The sequence below is a fragment of the Brachyhypopomus gauderio genome, chromosome 7 (assembly GCF_052324685.1).
Source record: "Brachyhypopomus gauderio isolate BG-103 chromosome 7, BGAUD_0.2, whole genome shotgun sequence".
In the NCBI taxonomy this organism is placed as follows: Eukaryota; Metazoa; Chordata; class Actinopteri; order Gymnotiformes; family Hypopomidae; genus Brachyhypopomus; species Brachyhypopomus gauderio.
In genome coordinates this window covers 12,618,309-12,640,293 of record NC_135217.1, presented here as the reverse complement: position 1 = coordinate 12,640,293, position 21,985 = coordinate 12,618,309, and the positions used below count along the sequence as shown (strand labels likewise).

The 21,985-nt window shown below is 45.2% G+C and overlaps 1 protein-coding gene across 4 annotated transcripts; it reads left to right on the top strand.

Moving 5' to 3' along the window:
• The first annotated feature begins 1,549 nt into the window (after window positions 1-1,549).
• Window positions 1,550-21,448, top strand: abcg4a (ATP-binding cassette, sub-family G (WHITE), member 4a). Of its 4 annotated transcripts, XR_013132304.1 has the most exons (17): window positions 1,550-2,104; window positions 10,400-10,637; window positions 11,016-11,048; window positions 15,590-15,707; window positions 16,048-16,180; window positions 16,311-16,361; window positions 16,491-16,636; window positions 16,761-16,884; window positions 17,244-17,358; window positions 17,681-17,826; window positions 17,942-18,040; window positions 18,265-18,433; window positions 18,766-18,866; window positions 19,041-19,199; window positions 19,371-19,489; window positions 19,874-20,002; window positions 20,831-20,949. XR_013132304.1 is itself a non-coding variant. In XM_077011803.1 (16 exons), the coding sequence occupies exons 1-16, from the start codon at window positions 2,090-2,092 to the stop codon at window positions 21,054-21,056; spliced, it is 1,992 nt and encodes a 663-aa protein (XP_076867918.1). In that variant the 5' UTR covers window positions 1,550-2,089; the 3' UTR covers window positions 21,057-21,448. The 4 variants fall into 4 exon arrangements, 3 of the variants coding, with proteins under 3 accessions (XP_076867918.1, XP_076867920.1, XP_076867919.1); XM_077011803.1 differs by lacking the exon at window positions 19,874-20,002 and having other exon boundaries at window positions 20,831-21,448; XM_077011804.1 differs by lacking the exons at window positions 1,550-2,104; window positions 19,874-20,002 and adding an exon at window positions 2,634-3,984 and having other exon boundaries at window positions 20,831-21,448.
• The last annotated feature ends 537 nt before the right edge of the window (window positions 21,449-21,985 follow it).

Here is a 21,985-nt window from a genome sequence, read left to right as displayed (position 1 = left end):
ATGCCGTTCACTACTTTGGGCTGGTCTTGACGGTGCCTGACCCCGCTGCACCCTGGGGATCGTTCTGCCTGGTTTTCAAGTTTCCCTGTCTGCTAGCGTCTGCGCTGATTGGCTACGCGCTCCCTCACTCCCCTACCCATGCTTACCGTTTGAATAAATACTGTTTGAATAAATATTGTTTGAATAAATACTGTTTGAATAAATATTGTTTGAATAAATACTGTTTGAATAAATATTGTTTGAATAAAACTTGAACCATTGATTAGGGCAGTGGCCTTTTGGCTTGGAGTCATTGAAAGGAGAGAGATGGTCAAGAAAATAAATATGTGAAAGGTGATATTGGGGGTGCAGTGTGGAACTTCACATCACCTACATCTGTTTGATGGTTCATTCTCTTTCATTTTTGCTCTGGTTGGGGTTTTAATACACATACTCATAAGACAGAGATGCTCTTAGCTCAGTCTTGGTGATTTGGTGAGCATACATACTCAAACACATGATTCACCTTTCCGTTACTTACCAGATTTACTTATCATGAGTGTTAGAATACTAAAAAGGTCCACACACACATGAAGGCTCACAATAGCATCATCATGCTTCAATTGAAGCTTCTAGAAATGCAAACTACATCCTACAGTCACGCCCGTTCACCTTCGCCAAGAATAAGCATTGTTGGAGTTCCCCTACGGATTCTGTTGCGATTTGGCGGTTAATTGTGGTCTTTGGGAATATTCTGAGGCCACATTGTATGAAGCCCTGATGTTAATTAATGACCTCCCTGCCGGTTGTGCAGTAAAGTGAATGGGGTCTTGATGAAGTTTCAGAGGAACTGCCCCCATGCACACACCCCCACCACACCCCGTACCTCTCCATGTCACTGCTTCCTCTTAGTAACAAAGCAATAGAACTGCAATCTTTACAGAAGTGGCCCACAATTTACAACGGTCACATCTCGGCGTCCACGGCAGGACATTTGGTCCGGCTGTAGAGCAGGAGCACCTAATAAAAAGGATCGGTGCGTTTGTACTGCTCTTTGGGCCGTTCTTGTCCTCTCTACCTCAGAAGTGTGTTTTGCTGTGATGGGCACTCTCCTTGTGCAAAAGGAGCATAAACGCTTGATCCTGAAATAGAGTGGGTAGGGTGGCCCAATGGATCAAGGTACTTGCTTGTCCTCTATGATATACAACATATCAAATAAATTGCTTTACATAGAGAAATCATGTGGGGAATGGTTAGATATTTGTACATGTCACATCTACACAGTCTTGATGCGTCATTAATCAGAATATTAGAACAAGAGATGTAGCATGTGTTTTATGTAGCAAGTAATTTGTGTTTTACTGATGTAGACTGATGCCATTTCGTTTTTATCCTCATGTTAAACTCGTCGTTATAGATACCTTTATATACGAGAATTTTCTAATATCTAGCGCGCCTGTGTGGTATTTGCGCGCGCGTGCGATTGGCGCGCACGTCGTGAACGTGCGTGAACGCGCTTGCGTAATGTTTTTGTTCCAAGGAGGTTAGGTTAATCTACCTAGCACTTAAGCCTGCTTTATACCTCCGGACACGGACGAATTTCGTCCGTCCGTACCAAACGTAGCCTCCGTAGGGGGCCACTATACCTCTTTCCGTTTCCAACGTTGTTATGATTTTTTTAAATACATCCTCTAGAGGGCAGTATAGTCAAATTTCCGGCACCAGCGCACCAGCAATCTCCTCCCAGCTGTTTTTGCATCGCTGTTTATCGCGATGACCTGGCACCGTAGCAGAATGTAGCCTCTAACCAACTCGCAAAGTTTCTCTTCTAACTCGAGCGTCATTTTTTAAAGTCCAGTACTCTTCTTCATTGATTTTCCCGAATTGGTGTACGCCCGATGCTTCTGACTCTCTACTGCCCCCTGATTTGCGGTTTATATTGCTCCGTTACTACGGATTCGTAAGCGCTCTGGCAACGGACCCACTGACGGATGAAACGACCTCCGGAACCGGACGAAAGGGTCCGTATCCGTAATTACCGTAGGGTGTGAATGGGCCTTTACACCTACGCGAGCAACGCTTTCTCGCTAACATTTGATATAACCACTAGATGTCGCAAGACCAGGTGCGTACTTGAGAATGTCGTCAGACCGGTGACGAGTTGCTCGATATATCCGGTGTGCCTCTGAGTGGTTATCGATATCATTATAAGAAATGGCAACACTAAAAGAGTGTGATCTTTTATTGCATTCTTGTGTAGATAACATATAAGTAGGCTATAAAATGCTATTTAGCCATGGCCAGTTGCTCTTCACAGTATTAACGTGTCTATATAATGTTAGATGGGACAGAAAAGCTTTTATGACAGTAGCCTATTCTTTTAACATACTCTAAGTTAGTCCCACAGCCCTGTTTGTTGTTTATAATTTAATTAAAGATATATAATTTATATATCAGAGGTGATCTGTGTGGAACAGAAAAATACGTCATTTTACAATGTCACAGATGACATTTCAGAACAACATTTCTGGATGTTTACATGTATTTTGGTTTCTGTCCACGGATGGCGTAGGGCGTCGTTTGAACGAGAGTAACCTCGCTCGTTTCACCGAAAATAACCCTTCCACTGCAGCATCAGCACCAGCGGACGCGCAGGTGCGGTCTTAAAGAGCCCGCGCGCTCATTTCAGCCCGTGCCTGCTACTGTCTGCATGCCTGTCGTTTCTGTTTGTTTACGATGAGCGTGTTCTTCATGTGTTCGTCCGATTCACCTTAACTGAACATCTTACACCATGTATGCCCGCGGCACATGCTTGTAGGTAGCAGTAAGTGTTATTACATGGCGCTAGTGTGTTTTTCTGAAATTGCAGTGTTCTCTTGACAATAGCGTGCATTTACACAGACACATGCTAGTGGCATATCCATTTGCAGTATGAAGTCTATTGCAATTTCAATGTCAAATGACGGAGAAAACTAATGGAACTCTACAAAAGAGCGCTGTGGTTTAACACCGGACCACATGGTTGGCTCGCGCCAACTTGACTTTCAACTTGAATCGTGGGTAAACTGAGATCCATCACCTGTCCCGTGACTGTAGAGTGGCACCTTGCCAACCCATCCCTGAGTTTTCTGCAGCGATGACTGTAGACTACTCAAAAAAAAAAAACCCAGCCAACGCAAGCATGTTGCCTCTCTGTCTTTTCACCTAGCTACTATCCGGACGGATTCTAATTATTTTATCCTGAGTGATAACTGTTTTCAACCTGCGAGAAACTGGGCCTGTAATTATCCAGAGTGTAGCGAGATCAACGTCAACACAAGAAAAACACATCTGGTTCTTTAATATGTGCGTTCAGCACGGGATTGTAAAGGATCGGACATTCTCTCGACCTGCCAGTTACGCCCCGTATCCCAGACCGACGGGCGTGCCAGCGAAGAACTGACCGGCAAGACAACGACACTGCGTTCAATCGAACTGCTGCGGTACAGTCCTGAAGGGAAGAGGACGGGACGTTGACAGGAGAAATGAAACGAAACTCAGCCATTCTCTATATGATCGGACGTGTGCGTGGTTGACTCGTCTACGAAAACACCGGTGCGAATTCAAACGCAGACTTGGGTGTCCGAAATGTAACTCCTACTTCGCTCTTTGAGGATACTGCATTTAGTTAATTATTCATAACTGTCATGTTTGTTTTGTACTGAAATCATTTCGATCGGGATTGTAATATTTGAGATTTACGATATGAATGACGGGCATAACTGTTTTCAAGAGGAGAAGACCGTCTCCGCGAATGGTGAGCGGAACCAGACGTTTTACCGTTTCTGAAGCTCACTGGACATCTCGTCTCTGCACGGGACTGGCACGGGCCCCTCTCCTGTTGCTGAATCCGGTGTGCATCCTACTTCTATGGTGCAATTGAGCATGACAGCATGAATCGGACATCTACGTAAACAAGCACATAAACAGCTGGAGACGTGTCGCTTGATCTCAACTGAACAAAAAGTAGGTTTCACCACTGCTCGAGCTGACATATGTGTATGTTTGTGTGTGTGTGTATGTGAGGGGAGTATAAACACACACTTGTGGATGATCTAAACAAATCCATCATGGTAATTTTGCCTACCTAAGCACTCGGGGATGATGTTCTTAGATTACATAATAGGATCCTTATGTAAAAAAAAAAGAACCATCCAAAAGGCGAGATTTTAACATAAGTGATTAGAGAATAAATAGGACGGAAACAGACTCGACTTAAATGCCGCATAGGTTACATTCAAGCAACTATCCTAGCGTGCTGATATATCTCTGCTGTAGTATCCTCTAGAGCACTGGGGCTGACCGATCTCACTGTTCTCACATCTCTAGACTGCACCGCCGCGGCGCGCTATTCCGTGGTAGCGCTAATGGCGGGTGAGTCTAGCCCTCCGCACACACCTGCCCTCCCTCCTCACCTGTGAATATGAGTGATTTAAAAAAAGGTGTATGGAGCTGTGAATTTCAAATGCAAATTACAAATTGCGATTCAATATATGAAACATGGTTCGGTGACCCCGGTCGCCATTAGCGGCCATCGGGATGTCTTGGTGGGTTTATTGCTCTCCTTTCCCTTATAATTTCACCTAAATTGGTGGCCGTTGTTCAAGACTACATTTTAACCAGAGCTACCTCTTTATCTCGCGGGACAAGCTCGAGAGTGACATAGCTTTTGTTTGCCTCAGTTACCGCTGCCTGAGGCACCGCTTACAAATACAGAGATACAGGCTTGTTCATGTATTCCATACATCTTCCTGGTCATCACATTTAAACAACCCGATTGTCTGCTCAGCACCTCCGGATTTATGACCAAATCTTAAAATAACCACGTGTCTCGGAGGAAGCCTGTATAGACAGTGAATGAATGAAACGCGCAGCCCACGCCGCACCCTACGTGATTGGTTGTCATATAAAAAGGGAGCAAGCTGGTGGGAATTGGCATAAAGTTGGCAGAACAATCTTAATTCAAAAACGGGTCTATGTGACGTGACAACAGACACAATTAAAACCTCAACCTATCTAGCTAACTAACAGCAATTTAATTTAGAAAGCTGTAATGTAAATTTATATCTTTCTAACCAAACATGGCAACTGCTTGCAGTATGGCACAAAGCACACAAGAGTCTGGAACTCTTTCCTATTCTTCAAAAAGAAAAGATGTGTTCGGCCAAGTCCTGCTAGAATGTCACTAGCCTTTAATGCCCTGTTATTATTGTTGCTGTTTGCTTGTTTGTTTGAGTGGAGGGAACCTGGTAGCCCGGATAATCACAGTGTTATAGGATAAGGTACTGGATACAGTGGGTACGAGGATGTGTTCTTTAGCACAGGTAGCAGGAACTAGTTTAGACCATGTTGGGAGTATTATAGTGACACTATATGTAACACTATAACACAGTTTGCTGCGATGGCCTCTTGGGGATGGTCAATAGTGATTCCCCTCTGCTGCTCCTGCATTCCTTTTTCCACGGCAGTTTGATCCTATGCAAGCGCATCACTGCTAGCTCTCCGGACACCAGTCTCAAAGATAATTACATGGGCTTGAGCAGAGAGCAGATCCTGTCGTGGTGGCTCTGAATTCTTCAAAGGCTTTGCAGTGTTGCTCTGGATCTCTCGTTTTTATGTTCTGCTGTGTGTGTGTGTGTGTGTGTGTGTGTGTGTGTGTGTATGTGCTGTCCAGAAGGTTCTTGCGAATCAGCATTCTGTAATCATGTGGGGCTGTAATCGAATCTGCACTTCCTGCAGAGTGCTTCCGGAATGATGGCCGCCAGATTCCCACACGCAGGGTACCGACACCTCTGTCTCTGCGGCGCAGAAAATGGCTTTTCACTTGTCTGATTCATTCTTCTGCTAGAAGACCAAGACCACAACAGTTTGCTACTCTAAAACTATAAATTACAGACTGACCGACTCCAGAGGCGCTCTCTTGCATGTCTATGCTCTTAAATTTGGCAATAAAATCAAATTAATCCATTTGTGTAATTGCAGAGCAGGTACTGCCAAGAGCTGGCAACCTGCAGGTCACGGGTTCAACTTCCACACAGCACACATGCCTTCTACTATATGCAAGTTGCTCTGGGTAAATATATGTATGCCGCTGTGTGTGTGTGTGTGTGTGTGTGTGTGTGTGTGTGTGTGTGTGTGTGTGTGTGTGTGTGTGTGGATACGAGTGTCTGCCAAAAATGAAATGATAAAATGAAATCGGAGAATGCTTCAAGCAACAGTGATGTGCATTTGCCTAGCCTTCCAACCATTAAAGATGAGTAAGGGAACCTATAGTTTAATGATTGGGCACTTATTCTATTCTTATTTAACATTTATACTGTAATTAGCTGAACAGTTAATTCAATTGTATTGGTTCAATTGTATACTATGTCCAATGGCTTTAACAGTACTTTGAGCAAGCCATGACAAATATATCAAAATGTTTGAAACCAATTATTTTTATTACTCAAGAAATTGTTATTGCTTTGTTGTTTTGGTGGAAATGAGAAAATCTGACAGTGGCTAATGCTGCTCTTTTACAAAGTTGCTTGTTAAGTGTTTTCTTGTGTTACGGTTAGACACACTAATAATATAGACAAATGAAAGACACTACTAATAAACAATGACAACAGATATTTTACTTGCTGTTTCTGGTGTTGTGTTGTGAGATATTCTTCGTGAGACCAAGAATCAAATCAAGACCATTTTAAGTGAAGCTTACAGGTTTTTCGCTGGAGTATGAACATTGAGTTATGGGATTGTCATGAGAGTAAAGTAAGACAGAAACAGAAACCAAAGCAATGCTGTTACTTCACCGTGACACAGCCTATGATATCATGGTGTTAGCTCAGGCAGCTCCTACACTCCAGTGCTTTATCTTCCCAGTGTGATCTGATTAGCTGCTTCTAAGATTCTAGCCTCATACTCACCAGACTTAGACCCTATATACTGCCAGACTAAGTGCCAATAGCCAATTCTTATTAGTGTCCTTAGCGTCTAAGACTGGGCATTAATGGGGGCTGTTGAGAAGAGGAACATTTCAAATTTCAATCAGGCCATTTTCTTCCACTCGGAGAGCTTCGCGTTTAGAAGAATCGCTGCAGTAATTTAATTCAGCTCAGGAGATGTTCGACTCAGCCTGACCAGGGCTGTCTTTTATCTTGGAAAAGTTGCAGGCGTCTCTATATGATTCCCTTATCTCCTTGATCCTACTTCCTGTTGGATCCCTTGTGACCTTGCAGGTGTTGTGTAGTGTGCTTAAAAATGTGTGTGTCTCTGGGTACATGTGAATGCATGTTTGTTCCTGTGTCAGGTATCCCATGAGGTTATAAAATGCATTTCACATTTGCTCTTCGATCGAATTCAAGTGTACTTCAACGGGCAAAATTATTCAGAGGAAAATGTTATTGTTCAAATGATTCTCTTTGATGTCTCTGGACACTTACTTGTGATTATCACCTATGTTTCATTTAGAGAACAATTAATTACCTTTTTAACGCTGGCTAATTAACCTAATCCAGGGTAACTAAGTTTAAAAAAAAGCTAAAATATGGTGTCCATTTGTTGTCGAGAGTCACCCTGTAAAGCCTAAAACATCAAAGGTCAGAGCAGTCAGGTTAGTTTTGGTGTGTTTTTAAGACCATGTCATACATCTTTAGTATAAATCAAAATGCCTGAATACAGAATGGTTGACTGTAGTAATGTGTAAACATGCTCTCGTTTAATGCTTTTCTCTAGAGTCTGTATGCAGAGCTGGCAACTGTGTGTTACTAGTGACAAGTTTTTAGGTATATTTTTTTATCGCATAGAAGCATATGACTTCATAAAAATGTCAGCAGAATGGCTTTACTGTTTTACAACATAAATTTTCTAATTTATTGGTTGTTTGTTGTAGTCACAAGTATGCTGATTTGCAGGGCTTGACATACTGTGGAACAGTTTTGTCTAAAAACATCATTATCCTCAAGCAACCCAGCTCACTAAGAAAATATTACCCATCTGGCTACATGCTTGTACACGTATGGTTATCGGTAACTAGTAAAGATAATTCTTATTTGTGTTTAGAGCATATTAACAGTAATACATTTGTGACTAAATAAATCCGTTTACATATCATTGATATGATGGAGGTTCAGGTTGCCTTATCAGATTTGAGCTAAACCAGCTCGTTAACCAATACAATACTAATCCGATGAGGACTCATTGTCTCTGAGTATTTTCTCCTTAATGGACACGTTTACGATCCTGTTAATTTTAAACCATTAAAACGGAGTTTAACTGCAATGTCTATATATTTCCCATCTGATTTAGCTAGCTAGCGATTTCAATATTCATATAAATTGTTCCTAATCTAGAGCCTGTATGCATTTATACATACGTTTCATGACTAGATGCACATACTGAAGAATTTTGTTTTTCACAAATTACCAGGCTGCCAGGCATTTTGTGATACACTGTTAAAACTGTTGCTACTGCTAACGTTAGCTTATCAACACCACTAGCCTGCTAGCAAACAGACCGTTATGCTAGTTAAGATATGACACAGGACTAATAGGTAGCTGGCTAAAACATGCCTGCTATTGCAGCATATGTTGAACAAAAGCTAAAAACAATACACATACAATTTCTTAATATGTATATGTGTGAGCGTACAATTTGCTCTACAATATCTACAATGTTTCCGGCTACTTGCCTTCTATTTCAACTGCTGTATTTTCGACGTTTTGCGAGCGTCCTTCACTGACGCTTCTAGCAGCAACACGTGAGTTTATGACGTCAAAATAGGTCCTAAAGTTTTGAGAATCTAAAAACAGAATCCATAACCAATAAATGACATTTTGTAATTGAGAAAACTGTTGTTAATATTGAGAGTTAAAAAAGCAGGTTTGTAAACAGAATATTTATGTTTTTAATTGTCTATTTGGAGTTTAACATTCTTGAAGAATCCGTTTTCGTTTTCATTGCGCCTTTTCTCGCTCACGCTTCTCTGAGTCTCACTCTCGCCTCCAGAAGTTTCTCACTTTTGACTTTTAGGCCTGACTTGACGGGTGGGCGGGATTTACACAGTCATTGGCTGATGGAGTTAAGAACCCCGCCCACCCATCCCATGGTAACATTAACTAAACGTTAATGTGGGAAGGTAACACTCTATGTAGATTAACCAATTAGTAGTCTGACTTCAAGCCTCTATGATGAATTGTGGGTTAGTAAAATAGATAATCGTTAAAAATAGCTGATGTGAGAAAACATAAACACACATCTTACCTGTGTTTGCCGGTGGGCCCTTTTCCAAACAGGGTGAGATTGGCGCACTTTCGCTGACGTAGCAAGGGCTCTGTTCGAAATAGACTACTACATACTGGATACTGCATACTGGACTCAGTATATACTGGATACTGCATACTGGTCCTCGTAGTAGTATGCAGTACAGTTTCCAGTATGCGACAAAAGCAAAGCATACTACGGGGTCACGTGAACGTAGCGTTGCATGATGGGATGCAGTACACCACGAAGATAGCTTTGTTCGCGTACTGGAATATTTTGCGGAAGTAGTAGGTCATCCGGGTATGTTTTGCGTACTGGAAAATTTCATTTTGGTCACATACTGCATACGGCATACTGATTTGGGGCTCGATCAGTACGCCAGTAGTATGTAGTAGACTATTTCGAACACAGCCAAGGTGTGTCGCAGGGTGTGTAGAATGGGATGGGTGGGCGGGGCTTAACTCCATCAGCCAACGACTGTGTAAATCCCGTCCATCCATCAAATCAGGTCCAAAAGTCAAAAGTGAGAAACTTCTGGAGGTGAGAGTGAGACTGAGAGAAGCGCGAGCGAGAAAAGGCGTAACGAAAACGGATTCTTCAAGAATATTAAACTCAAAATAGACAATTAAAAACATAAATATTCTGTTTACAAACCTGCTTTTTTAACTCTCAATATTAATATTAATATATGTTTTTTGAATCTCAAAACTTTAGGACCTATTTTGGCGTCATATGAGTTTGACTAATCAACAGTTCCGCTAGAACGTTCGAATTTTCTGACGGGTTCACGAAACACTGGGTTCACGAGACACTCCTGTTTTCTTTGATCGGAAATGACAGATGACAACGAAAGGCGCGTTCACAGAACTTTATTTTAGCTCGGAACTGGTATAAGATTATCAAGGGATAATCATCTCAGGGGACACATTTGAGCAGCAGGAGACATTATGCTAAAGTCCATTAGATCATTTTCATTAGATCTCGTTGTATACGAGAAACTACAGAGACATTATGGATATATCCTTTTTGATTTTTCTTTCCTCTGGGCACCAAGCCATCAGACATTGCATTTCTGGTGTATTCTCTTTCAAGAAATTATGGGCCTTATTTTTATTCTCATGATCCCCCTATTTTTCAGGCTGTTGGTATGGCTGAGAGGGCCTTGGAGCAGGGATCGGTCTCCATCCCTATGGAAGAGACCAAGCGGGCAGTGGGAGCCCCTCCAGATGCTGCCCTGCTAACCCACCTGAAGAAGGTGGAGAACCACATCACAGAGGCGCAGAGGTTCTCTCACCTGCCCCGACGCTCGACGGTCGACTTGGAGTTCACCGAGCTCTCCTATACCATTCACGAGGGCCCCTGCTGGAGGAGGCGAGGTACTGCGGGAGCTAGTTTATAATGTAGTCAAGGATGCTAACGACTGCTCTTAAAATCCAAGTCAGGAATTCGTTTTGCAGCCACACTGGGGAGTTCGGTAACAGGGACTATGATCAATTTTCATAATGCAAAGTTTATAGTGATCCATGCTTGTTGCCGAAATGTCTTTTAGAATCAGCATCAGCAGATTTGTGTGTGTGCATGTGTGTGTGTGTGTGCGCGTGTGTGTGCGCGCGCGTGTGTGTGTGTGTGTGTGTGTGCGTGTGAATTCTACTCTACCTAAATCTGTTCATCTAATGTCAGCCTTACAGCTGTACACCCCCCCCCTCCCTTCTTCAGTGACCTGTCTTAGTCGCAGTTTTGTACTTTGTGTGCAGGGCAGAGACTCTGGAATTCCTTGGCAGATGAAAGTAGGTGGTAAAACAGCATTTTCTCATCATGACAAACAGCAAAGGCAGAACTTTCTTTTTCTCCCTCTGCTGAGATCAATACAGATGATTTATCAGTATCTCCCTGTTCACAATTGTCTTATTCAGGCCTCCACTCATCTCTCGCTTGAGTTTACACGTGGGCTCACTCACCCCCATGCCACCCCCACCTCCACCTACACATCCACCTGCACCCTCTCCCTCACCCTGCTCTTTTGGGATTTCACACTTCACACTCTATTCACTCCCTCCACCCAGTGCCCTCACTACCTCAGGGCCTGGTAATTGCTGGACTCAGCAGACTTTAGACATGGTAAATAACGCACTACTGTACACCAGTGCAATGCTGAGCTGTCTACTGTGGTGCTTAACTAACCCAGCATGGACCACCCTGGACCATTAGTCATTTACACCCCCCACCCCCCCCCCCCCCCACACACACACACACACACATACATACCTAGAGGTCTGCGCTATGATATCTCACTGGACAATGCATTAATCTGTCATTTTTGTGCTGAATATATGGCCTCGTTATTGATTTGTGTACATGTAGACACGTTAAAATCCACACACAGTATAATGCCAAACAGGATACACACACACTCAAAGAAATTCATGCTTTGATAACAGCAGCAGTACTGTGATTGGTCAGCTCTGAATTTGTGACTGAGAGGATCAGTGTGTGGAGCAGTAGCAGTAGCCGCGTCTCTCGTCCTGCAGCACGCAGAGACCACTCGCCATGAGGGGACACGTGTGCATACGCCGACGCACGCACATCACTCAGCAGTGGGAAAGAATACTATTTCACTATGGCCTGGACATCCACTCACATTTCACCTTTCACTCTCTCTCTCTTTCTCTCTCTCTATTTTTTACAGCTCTGCCTTGTGATAAAACACAGACTATATGCCTGTGTATTATTAGCTTGCGAATATATTGTTATGAGGCAGTTAAGGTAAAGTATCCTTACTTCAGGAATTTGTCAAGCAGTGCTACACACACACACACACACACACACACACACACACACACACACAGGCACGCGCACAGCCTCTGGTCAGCTGTCACAGACTCCCACTTTGCTCCATTTACCCAGCATGACTTTGGGCTACCTGTGGGCATGTGCTGGCACATGTGCTGCCCACAGAGATGCCTGTGTGGTCCTACTGCTCACTCACTCCCACTGGGGCCACTTTGTGGGGACCAGACTGGATGGACTGGAGCTGCCACCCTCAAATGGTTCAGAATTGGGGGCGGGACATCAGACAGCAGGTAGAGCCCAAAGTCCAGCCAAGGCAACGCAGGTTCTTGGTATGTGCGTGTGTGTTGTCTAAATATCACGTAGTGGGACAGGCGGAGAACGGTACGTAAGCGATATGGACATAACCAGGGCTCTGTGGGCATGGTTGACAGGTGGGCGTATGACAGTTGGAACTGCATTCTTAATCATGTCTTTGCAAATGTCATGCAGTATCCCTGATTTTGTTGTCTGTCTTCCTGCCATAGTGAAAGGACGACCTCTTTAAATATGTCTCTTCTGCTTTTCCCTTCCCCCTCTCTGCGTCTTCTTCATACTCTTCCTCTTCCTCTCACACATACACACACTCTCCTCTGTCCCTGTCACACACACATGCACACCACTCAGACAGACACTCTCTCCTCTTTCTCATACACATACCATGCACACATACCTTTCACTCTTTGTCTCACACAGAGACATACACATACACTACCTCTCTCTCTTTCTGTCTGTCTTTCTATCTTACACACTTATTGATACTGTATCCTTGGCACGACACATTGTTGAATCATCCCTTTAATTCATAAAACTGCTTTAGGCATCATTAGCAGTTTTGAGCCAGTGCCTTATCTTAAGCCACAGTATCCCACAGACACAGTCAGCTCCATCAGCTCTTGTGTGTTATTGTGTAACACACAAGAGCACACACACAGACAGCTCCACACTGATGCTGTATAACACATATGACCATGTGTGTACACACACACACACACACACACACACACACACACACACACATATATATATATATATATATATATATATATATATATATATATATATATATATATATATATATATACACACAAACACACAGACAGACAGTTCCTTGGATGCTGTATAACACATATGAACATATGCATAGAGACACATGCATACACACACACACACACACACACACACACACACACACATACACACATATATACATACACACAATTAGCTCCACTGATGGTGAATGGACACACATGAACATGTGCATCACACACACACATGCACAACACATGAACATTCTTCAACACCTACTTATCCTGAAGTACCCTGAAGTATCCTGAAGTATCCTGTAATTGAATTCAATAAGACATCATATCATTCATTCAAATTTTAAATTATTCCACAGAGCAGCTGTATCTGATTATCTCTATTCATTTATTTTATTACCATGAAATGGCATTCATGAGATCTCTTCATGAATTCATCTCAAGATGAGGCAATGATTATTAGCCCTATTCAGAGCCTCAGACTGATAGGGCTGAGAATGGTCTCATTGAATCATTTGTTCATCCCCTTTGGATCCTTTACCTGTGAAAAGTCCAGATGTACATTTACATTTAGCTGAATTGTTATACAAGACGAGACTTGAAGGGTTTACAGCTAGCCTAGTTAGACGTTTCAAACTTAGAACCTTCACAGGCTGGGTTAGGGTTAGCCCTTCAAATCACTGTTTTTGTTTGTTTATTTGTTTATTTCTTTGTAATGAGGTCCCTCGACTCTTTCCCATGCAGCCCTCAGCCTGGCACGCTAGCAGCTTCCTCTCCAGCAGGAAACTGGAATGCTAATGCGGGTGTATTTATGGAGAAGTGCCTTCTCTTGGCTCCGCCTCACCCGTCATGAATATGCATTTGGGAAGCGCAGAGAGGCGGAGCCTGAAGAAGCTGAGAGGCGGAGCCTGGTAAAGCCTAAGCGTGCTGTCGGGAATTATTATGCACCGTGGTGTCTGTTCTCTAGACAGAGATGCTTTGCCCCTCTGAACCCTGCTGCCTTGCCAGAATGAATGTCCCGCACTGTCTCTAGTGTGTCTGTGTGTCTGCTCTCCCTGTCCAGATATATGACCTGGAGCAGCTGCACTACAGACAGACTGACAGACAAACAGACAGACAGACAGAGAGAGTGTGTGAGAGAGAGAGACATGAAGTCACACAACAGCAAGGAGTGAGAGCAGGCTGTTCTGAACACAGTCAGCAGGGCAGCAGACCGAAAGTGCAGGGTGACATCGGGATGAGACAGATCTTTAATTAGGATAGCATCATAATCCATCGGTTACTTCAGGAACGGGAGACGGGGGTGGGAGCATGTGACGCACCTCCCGCACCGTGACTCATAGCCGTCGCAGGGGGCCACGTGGGAGGTCTGGATCCCATCTGACGGGTACGTGCCTCTCTCCGTCCCTCCCTGTCCTGCGGGCGGAGACGTGTGAGGACAGGGCATACCCAAAGTGGCCACACACATTGCTGGCAGTGTATAAGAAAGAGGAGAGTTACTAGTTTTGAAGGCTTCGGGCACATTCATCCGCTTGAACTTAACACCGGGGTCATCTGAGGAGTCCTGTTTCAAAATGAGTGTAGTTACGGGACAGTCATACCAAATACATTTTTAATTAGCAAAGCAAAAATCCCGACTTCCTCTCCAGAGGGAGCAGGGGAAACTCTCTTCTCAGGCATCGCCGGCCGATTTGAGTGACAGAAACACTGATCAAATACAGCTTCTACAGAAAGCTTGTCTCATTAGAGTGTTTTGGTCCACCCTGCTGTGGTACATGCTCGCCCATTAGAGCAGCGGGCTGGCGGTATTACTCACAGGCGTATTACATACTGGAGACACACAGCTTTGAACAGCCTTACTCACAAGAAGGCCAGTCATGGCCGTGCGAGGCTCTTGCGCTAATGTTTGTGACCGAGTGGGTTGTATGGGTAGATATTCTGTATTATAGATTATAGGAACACACCAAGATCAGATTTTGATTCTTGGGAACTCACGGCACACACATCTCGTCGAATCCAACCTCTCCATATCCATTTTCCGTTTCCATAGTCATAGCTGGACGACATTCCATGAAGCAGCATCGGGCTGTGCCATGGTTTTTCCGATTTCTGGGAATAACCATCACAGCAAGCATGTGTCCATCACGGGTGACCCTGTTTACTAACGGTGGTTCCGGCTGACTGAGGCTGGCATCTGATTGGACAGTGGATACCATCTGTATAGATTAAAAAAAAGCTTTTAATGCTAGGGCCAGTTTCCCAGACATGGATTAAGTCTGGATGGGGATTAAGGACTAAATTGCAGTGCAAGTGGTAAGGTGTTATTGGAAATGTTATTCTGTCTAGTCTTATGCTTAATCTGGGTCTGGGCAACGGGCCCTGAGAGATGCCAGGAAGTGTCAGGATGCCAAGACGGAATGATCTTGAGTGTGCAGCTACTGTGGTGCTGTTGTGTGCAGGTTGTAAGGCTCTCCTGAAGTGCCTGTCTGGGAAGTTTTGCAGTCGCGAGCTCATTGGGATAATGGGACCTTCAGGCGCTGGCAAATCAACCCTGATGAACATCCTCGCTGGGTACAGGTGTGTATAAGTGATGGTGAGAGGCGGAGACAGGGGAGAACGCATTTTTTGAATGCGTGTTCATGGCTTTAACACCCACTCGTCCCTCACCACACTCCCACTCTCGTGCACTCCCTGCCACTGTGGTGATCGTGTCATTTGTTTTCCTTTTCAAGACTTTCTTTTCTCTTCCATCCTGTTTTCTCCATTTCGTCTTTGAGAACATGTGCACAAATACTGTTTCTGTCAAATGCAAGAGGCCAAAGCCTTACCTCTCTGTCTGTCTCCCTCTCCCTCCCTCCCTCTTTCTGTCACTGTTTATCACTCTTTCTCTCACTGTCTCTCACTGTTTGTCTCTCAGAGAGACAGGCATGGAAGGTCAGATCTTGGTAAACGGGCGACCTCGTGACCTGCGCACCTTCAGGAAAATGTCCTGCTACATAATGCAAGATGACATGCTGCTGCCAAACCTCACCACGCGGGAGGCCATGATGGTGAGGGTCACCATCAGTCACCCACCACACACGGTCACCCGCCACACACGGTCACCTGCCACACAGAGACTATCCCACTTTTTCTGTTACGCTATTAAGCACTCTGATGTTAATAACTGCCATCTTGCAGGTGTCGGCTAACCTTAAGTTGAACGAGAACATGGAAGTGAAGAAGGAGCTGGTGAGTCACATGGCCCCGCCCCTCCGAACCAGATCACTCAGTGTGTGACTTAATCACCCTGTTCTACTTAATCACACTTGCTTAAGCAGACCGCCAACCTGTGTGTGTGTGTGTGTGTGTGTGTCATAGGTCAATGAGATCCTCACTGCTCTAGGCTTACAGGAGTGTGTGCACACTCGTACACACTCTCTCTCAGGGGGGCAGTGCAAGCGGCTGGCCATCGCTCTGGAACTGGTCAACAACCCACCTGTCATGTTCTTTGACGAGCCCACCAGGTGCTCCAGCATGTTGCCTGACTTGTTCAGATACATTTGTGTTATGTCTTCATTGTTTCATTCCACTGTTCTTATTAGTAATTACCTGAAACTCTGTATGTGTGTGTGTGTGTGTGCGCGCCAGTGGTCTAGACAGCGCTTCCTGTTTTCAGGTGGTCTCTCTAATGAAGTCTCTTGCTCAGGGTGGAAGGACCATCATCTGTACCATCCACCAGCCTAGTGCTAAACTCTTTGAGATGTTCGACAAGGTAATAACTTCCTCACCTGTTTAAGTCCAGACATTTATATTTCACTACATACGAGGCTGCATCTGGCATGGATCACGTGGCCGGTGATCTTATTGAGCAGTCTAGACAAGGCCTTGTTTCCTAGGCAGAGATTGAGTCCACACTCCGCAGTGTAGGACTAGCTTTTAGCTGGTGGGCCCAGAGTTATCCAGTATCTGTAAAACACCGGCCCACGCTGCACCTGCTTGAGTTTCCTTAACCTGCTGCATGCGGTATCAGTGCGGAGGGGCAGAGGGCCGGTAGAGCCACCGCCATGTTAGCGTAGCAAGGTCCAAAGTGGCGAGGCCCGTTGAAGCCGTTCTTGTTCTCCTGTGTTGCAGCTGTACATACTGAGCCAGGGCCAGTGCATATACAAGGGCACGGTTCCCTACCTCATCCCCTACCTGAAGAACCTGGGCCTCCACTGCCCCACCTACCACAACCCCGCCGACTTCAGTACGTCACGCACGTGTGTGTGTGTGGGTGTTTGTGTGTGTTTGTGTTATAGCTGAAATATAGTGGTATACTGTGTACTGCATACTGTGTACAGTACTGCATACTGTGTTCTGTATACTGTGTACAGTGTATGGCATGCTGCATACTGTGTACTGTATACTGTGTTCTCTGTACTGTGTATGGTGTACAGTGTATGGCAACAAAATTGTGTTCCTCGCATTATGTTGCTTTGTTGATTTGAAAAAGCTTCATGAGTAGTGTAACAGTTTTACAAGGTTAAAGGTTTCATCCTAGCTCAGAGTACATTCTTTTCTGGCACCAGTCATCGAGGTGGCGTCGGGTGAGTACGGCGACCTCAACCCTGTGCTGTTTGAGGCGGTGCAAGGCGGCTTGTGTTCGGAGGGCGGCAAGAAGAACTCCAGTGACAAGAGCGACCCCACGTCATCCTGCCCCACCCAGTGTAACAACGTGAGCGACGCCCCCCAAGAGCTCATGCAGCAGACGTGCGGCACACGCGTGCACGTGTGCCAGCATGTGTTCTGACCACTTCTCATGGTTCTTATCTTGTGTGTGTCCTGCACAGGAGTCGGGATATATTGAGAAACACACATTTGCCACCAGCACCCTCACCCAGTTCTGCATTCTCTTCAAAAGGACCTTTATCACTATATGCAGAGATATGGTGAGAGGTCTCCTATGATCTTTTAACACTGCTGCCTGATTTTTTTATAGAAAGTAGATCTCTGTACGCCATAGGATTAGGTAAATGGCCCAAAATCTTTGTGGTTCTAATATTTTGCCCTGATTGTGGGTTTTTGGTGGTTAATGTAACACACAGGCAATGGATGAAAATGACAGGTAATTTGTGCAGGGTTTAAGGCTGTGTGTGTGTGTGTGTGTGTCCAGGTACTCACCCACCTTAGGGTGATGTCACACCTGTGTATTGGAGTGCTCATTGGCCTGCTCTACTTGAACATCGGAAATGATGCCAGCAAAGTGTTCAACAACACGGGCTTCCTCTTCTTCTCCATGCTCTTTCTCATGTTTGCTGCACTTATGCCCACTGTCCTGACATGTAAGACACACTTGTGTTTGGAGTGCTACACTTTTGAGGACCAACATGTGACAATGCTAAGAAACCTTTTTCATGAGGTCTTTTGGTGGTCCTTATATTTAGCATGGATTTACGTTGGGCATAACAATTACTCTCTTGTGTTTGTGGAATTGTGCTTGTGTCTGGGTGAACATATGTATGCATGGTTTGTGTGTGTGTGTGTGTGTGTGTGTGTGTGTCTGATGTTCTCTGAAGGTAATAATGTGATTATAGCTAAATCTCATAGTGGATGTAGTAAAGCATTTTATTTGCAGCAAAGATTTAATGAATGGAACTTCCTATCACTCCTCCAGTTCCCCTGGAGATGTCCGTATTTATGAGGGAACATCTGAACTACTGGTATAGTTTGAAGGCGTACTACCTGGCGAAGACTATGGCTGACATTCCATTCCAGGTGTGGAAGTATTACTCTCTTATAGATTCAAATTGTTCAAATTTGTGGGAAGTGTTATTTCACATCAAAATTCATCTGGCTTTCTTCTTTCCCTCCTGCTCTCTAATCACCTCTTTTCTCTCTCTCTCTTCCTCTCTCGATCTCTCTCTAATACACACAAACACACACACACAGGTCTTATGTCCTATCATGTACTGCAGTATAGTGTACTGGATGACGGAACAGCCCCCTGAAGCCGGCAGATACCTACTCTTCATGGCTTTGTCCACCTCCACCGCGTTGGTGGCCCAGTCACTGGGGCTCCTCATTGGAGCTGCCTCCACCTCCTTACAGGTTCAACACACACACACACACACCTCCACCATTACTGTGTATCATGGCTTCATAACCAGCCATAGACCTTGAATTGTATATTGCATGTTGCCCCCCCCCCCCTCCCCACCCCAATCGAGTCGACTCCCTGAGACACTCATTGTCTCTCCTCATCTCTCCTCGTATCTCCAGGTAGCCACGTTTGTCGGCCCGGTCACAGCTATTCCAGTCCTGCTCTTCTCTGGCTTCTTCGTCAACTTCGACACCATCCCCAAATACCTGCAATGGAGCTCCTATGTCTCCTATGTCAGGTCTGTGTCATACAAAATTACAGCTAAACAGATCAATGTCGGCCAATACAATCCATATATGTGACTGAACTCTTTGGAGCAAAATGAAAAATGGAATAAATTTGGCTCATGGTTAATTTAGTGCCATGCTTGAATTCAATAACCTAATGTGCTGCTCCCACTACCAATAACATTGCGGGTATGAAAAATATGCCTATAGCAACCTCAAAGCCCAAACATGAACTGAGGCTTATGTTACTGTACACAGGCTGACATGTCAAACATCCTGTGCCAAACCAGTAAGGTTTCACCAAACTCAGACCACTCACAGGGTCACAGACACCTCATTGGGCCCCGCCTAATAATACTGAAAAAAATAACCTTGTAATTTGTTTTTGTTCACAGGCCCATAGAATCATCCTAACACCCCCAACCACCCCCTCCACTCCCATTACGGCACCCCGGCCCCTCATTTCACTCATAATAAACCTCTAAGAACCCACTACCTCAAAAGCTTTACACAGGGTTCATCAGGTAGGAACCTCCCTTTTCAGTGTTTGCTGAACTAATCCCACAACCTCTGGAAGGCTAAACAGTGAGTTCTGGTGTCCCAGACCCACCCTCCTTCAAGCTCATTTTTAAACCGCAGACCTATCGATTAACAAATCTCTAAACGTAACCCCACACCGGCCTCTCTGAGGACTACGGCTGTACCCAGCCGCACTGACACCATAAACGTCTGTCCATTGCCACTATTTCCATATGCATTTTACACCCTACACCAACAGCACACGCTGAACTAACCTCTTTACGCTTATCCACTACACCGACTTCACGGAGCCAACCACTGCCTAAACAGGCCTCCCTGTTGACTGAGGTTGTTCTTTCCATACTGGCACCCCCGGTCCCTCTGGGATCACTAATGCATACTCAGCGTTCCCAGATCCATACTAGTTTTACCCGCTATGCCATCAAACACTCCTTAACACGTCAGAGCGATCCTCCCTGGTGACTAAAGCCATACCCAGCCACACTGGCGCCATTAGCTACAGATGTCTACTGGCATAATATACGCTCACCACTCGTTTTCTCTCGCCTAAAACTCCAAATCTCTATATTTCGGCTTCTTTCTTTCGAGAGCTTCATTAACAGAATGCTCGAATGGGATCGTTTACCCTGTACAAAAAACCACAGGCTTACTTTCTGAGTACACCATAACTATCCTCAGTGCACTTCATGCAGTAGATGGTGGGACCCATAGTTTAAATCCTCACATCCTCAGTTTGGGGCTTTACCTTTACCTGCTTGTTTTTAAATGCTGAACATTAACCACTAATCCAGCCTGATCCTCTGATCACACAGGTACGGCTTTGAGGGCGTCATCCTGTCCATCTACGGTATGAACCGCTCGGAGCTAGAGTGCCCAGGAGTCGTGTGCAAGTTCCAGAAGCCCGAGGAGGTGCTGCAGCTGCTGGACGTGGAGGACGCCAAACTCTACGTGGACTTCATGGTCCTGGGGGTCTTCTTCTTCACCCTCCGGCTCGCCACCTACCTAGTGCTGCGATACAAAGTCAAGTCGGAACGCTAGGGACCCCCGCCCGCCCCATCCGACCACCATATTTGCTTTTCTTTGCACACCAACGCACACGTTCACGTAAAGGCCTAAAAAGAGGCAAACCCGTGCTCCACCCGTGCTATGTCCTCCATCCAAAAATCAATGCAAACCGATTTTGAGTTTTTTTAGCGGCGCTCTCATTCCTCATAGGCTGAAGAACTCAAGTCCTGTTTGAGCGTCCCCTCCGATCGGTCTCCCGTCATAAGAGACGGACGAGGGGCCACGGCTGCGCGCGCTTAAATGATCCGCTGCATCTCTTCTCAGAATCTTTCCGTGCAGTGTTGTTTTATAGATGCATCATAAGATGATGTCCAAACTCTGTAACAAAGAAGCATGATGGGTCAAAGTGAAACTCAAAGGAGTCGGAGCACCCCCCCCCCCCCCCCCGCACCCCCCCCCCCCTCCTCCCCCGCACCAACCCCAGTCAGTCTTTTGCTCTGTGCACTGCAGTCTCAACTGTTCAAATGTGAACAGCCTTTTAGTATGTGGGTCACGTCTGCGTTCGAGTGACCGCTCTGAATGTCGGCTGTTCTCCGATGGCACTTTTCACTGATTTTACACAAGCAGTTACACAGCTGCCCTGTGCTGTAACTATATCTTCCTGCTCCGGCCACGGTGGACTGTGGGACAGGTATAACCAGCACATCTACAATCCGAGGCCAGCCTGTCCGAGGCCTCCCTGTCCGAGGGCGTCATCTTTCCAGCGTCCCGGAAACACGCCATGGGGTCTGTGCACCACGTCTCTCACCTTGACCTACTCTGATGACGTCTAATGCACCACTAGTTGCTTCTGGGCAAGGGATCCACAATCGTGTTTCTTCCCACATTCTGTGTGTGATAAATGGATATAAAGCAAGTGTGCTTCATGTCAACTGCCTGTGATCTTTTTATCCTGTCAGGGG

Excerpts from the sequence above, each read along its gene's own strand:
- abcg4a (XM_077011803.1), top strand. Across the intron at positions 15,708-16,047 it reads AACATCCTCGCTGGGTACAG|AGAGACAGGCATGGAAGGTC; the intron begins GTGTGTATAAGT and ends TTTGTCTCTCAG. Across the intron at positions 17,359-17,680 it reads CCACAACCCCGCCGACTTCA|TCATCGAGGTGGCGTCGGGT; the intron begins GTACGTCACGCA and ends TTCTGGCACCAG.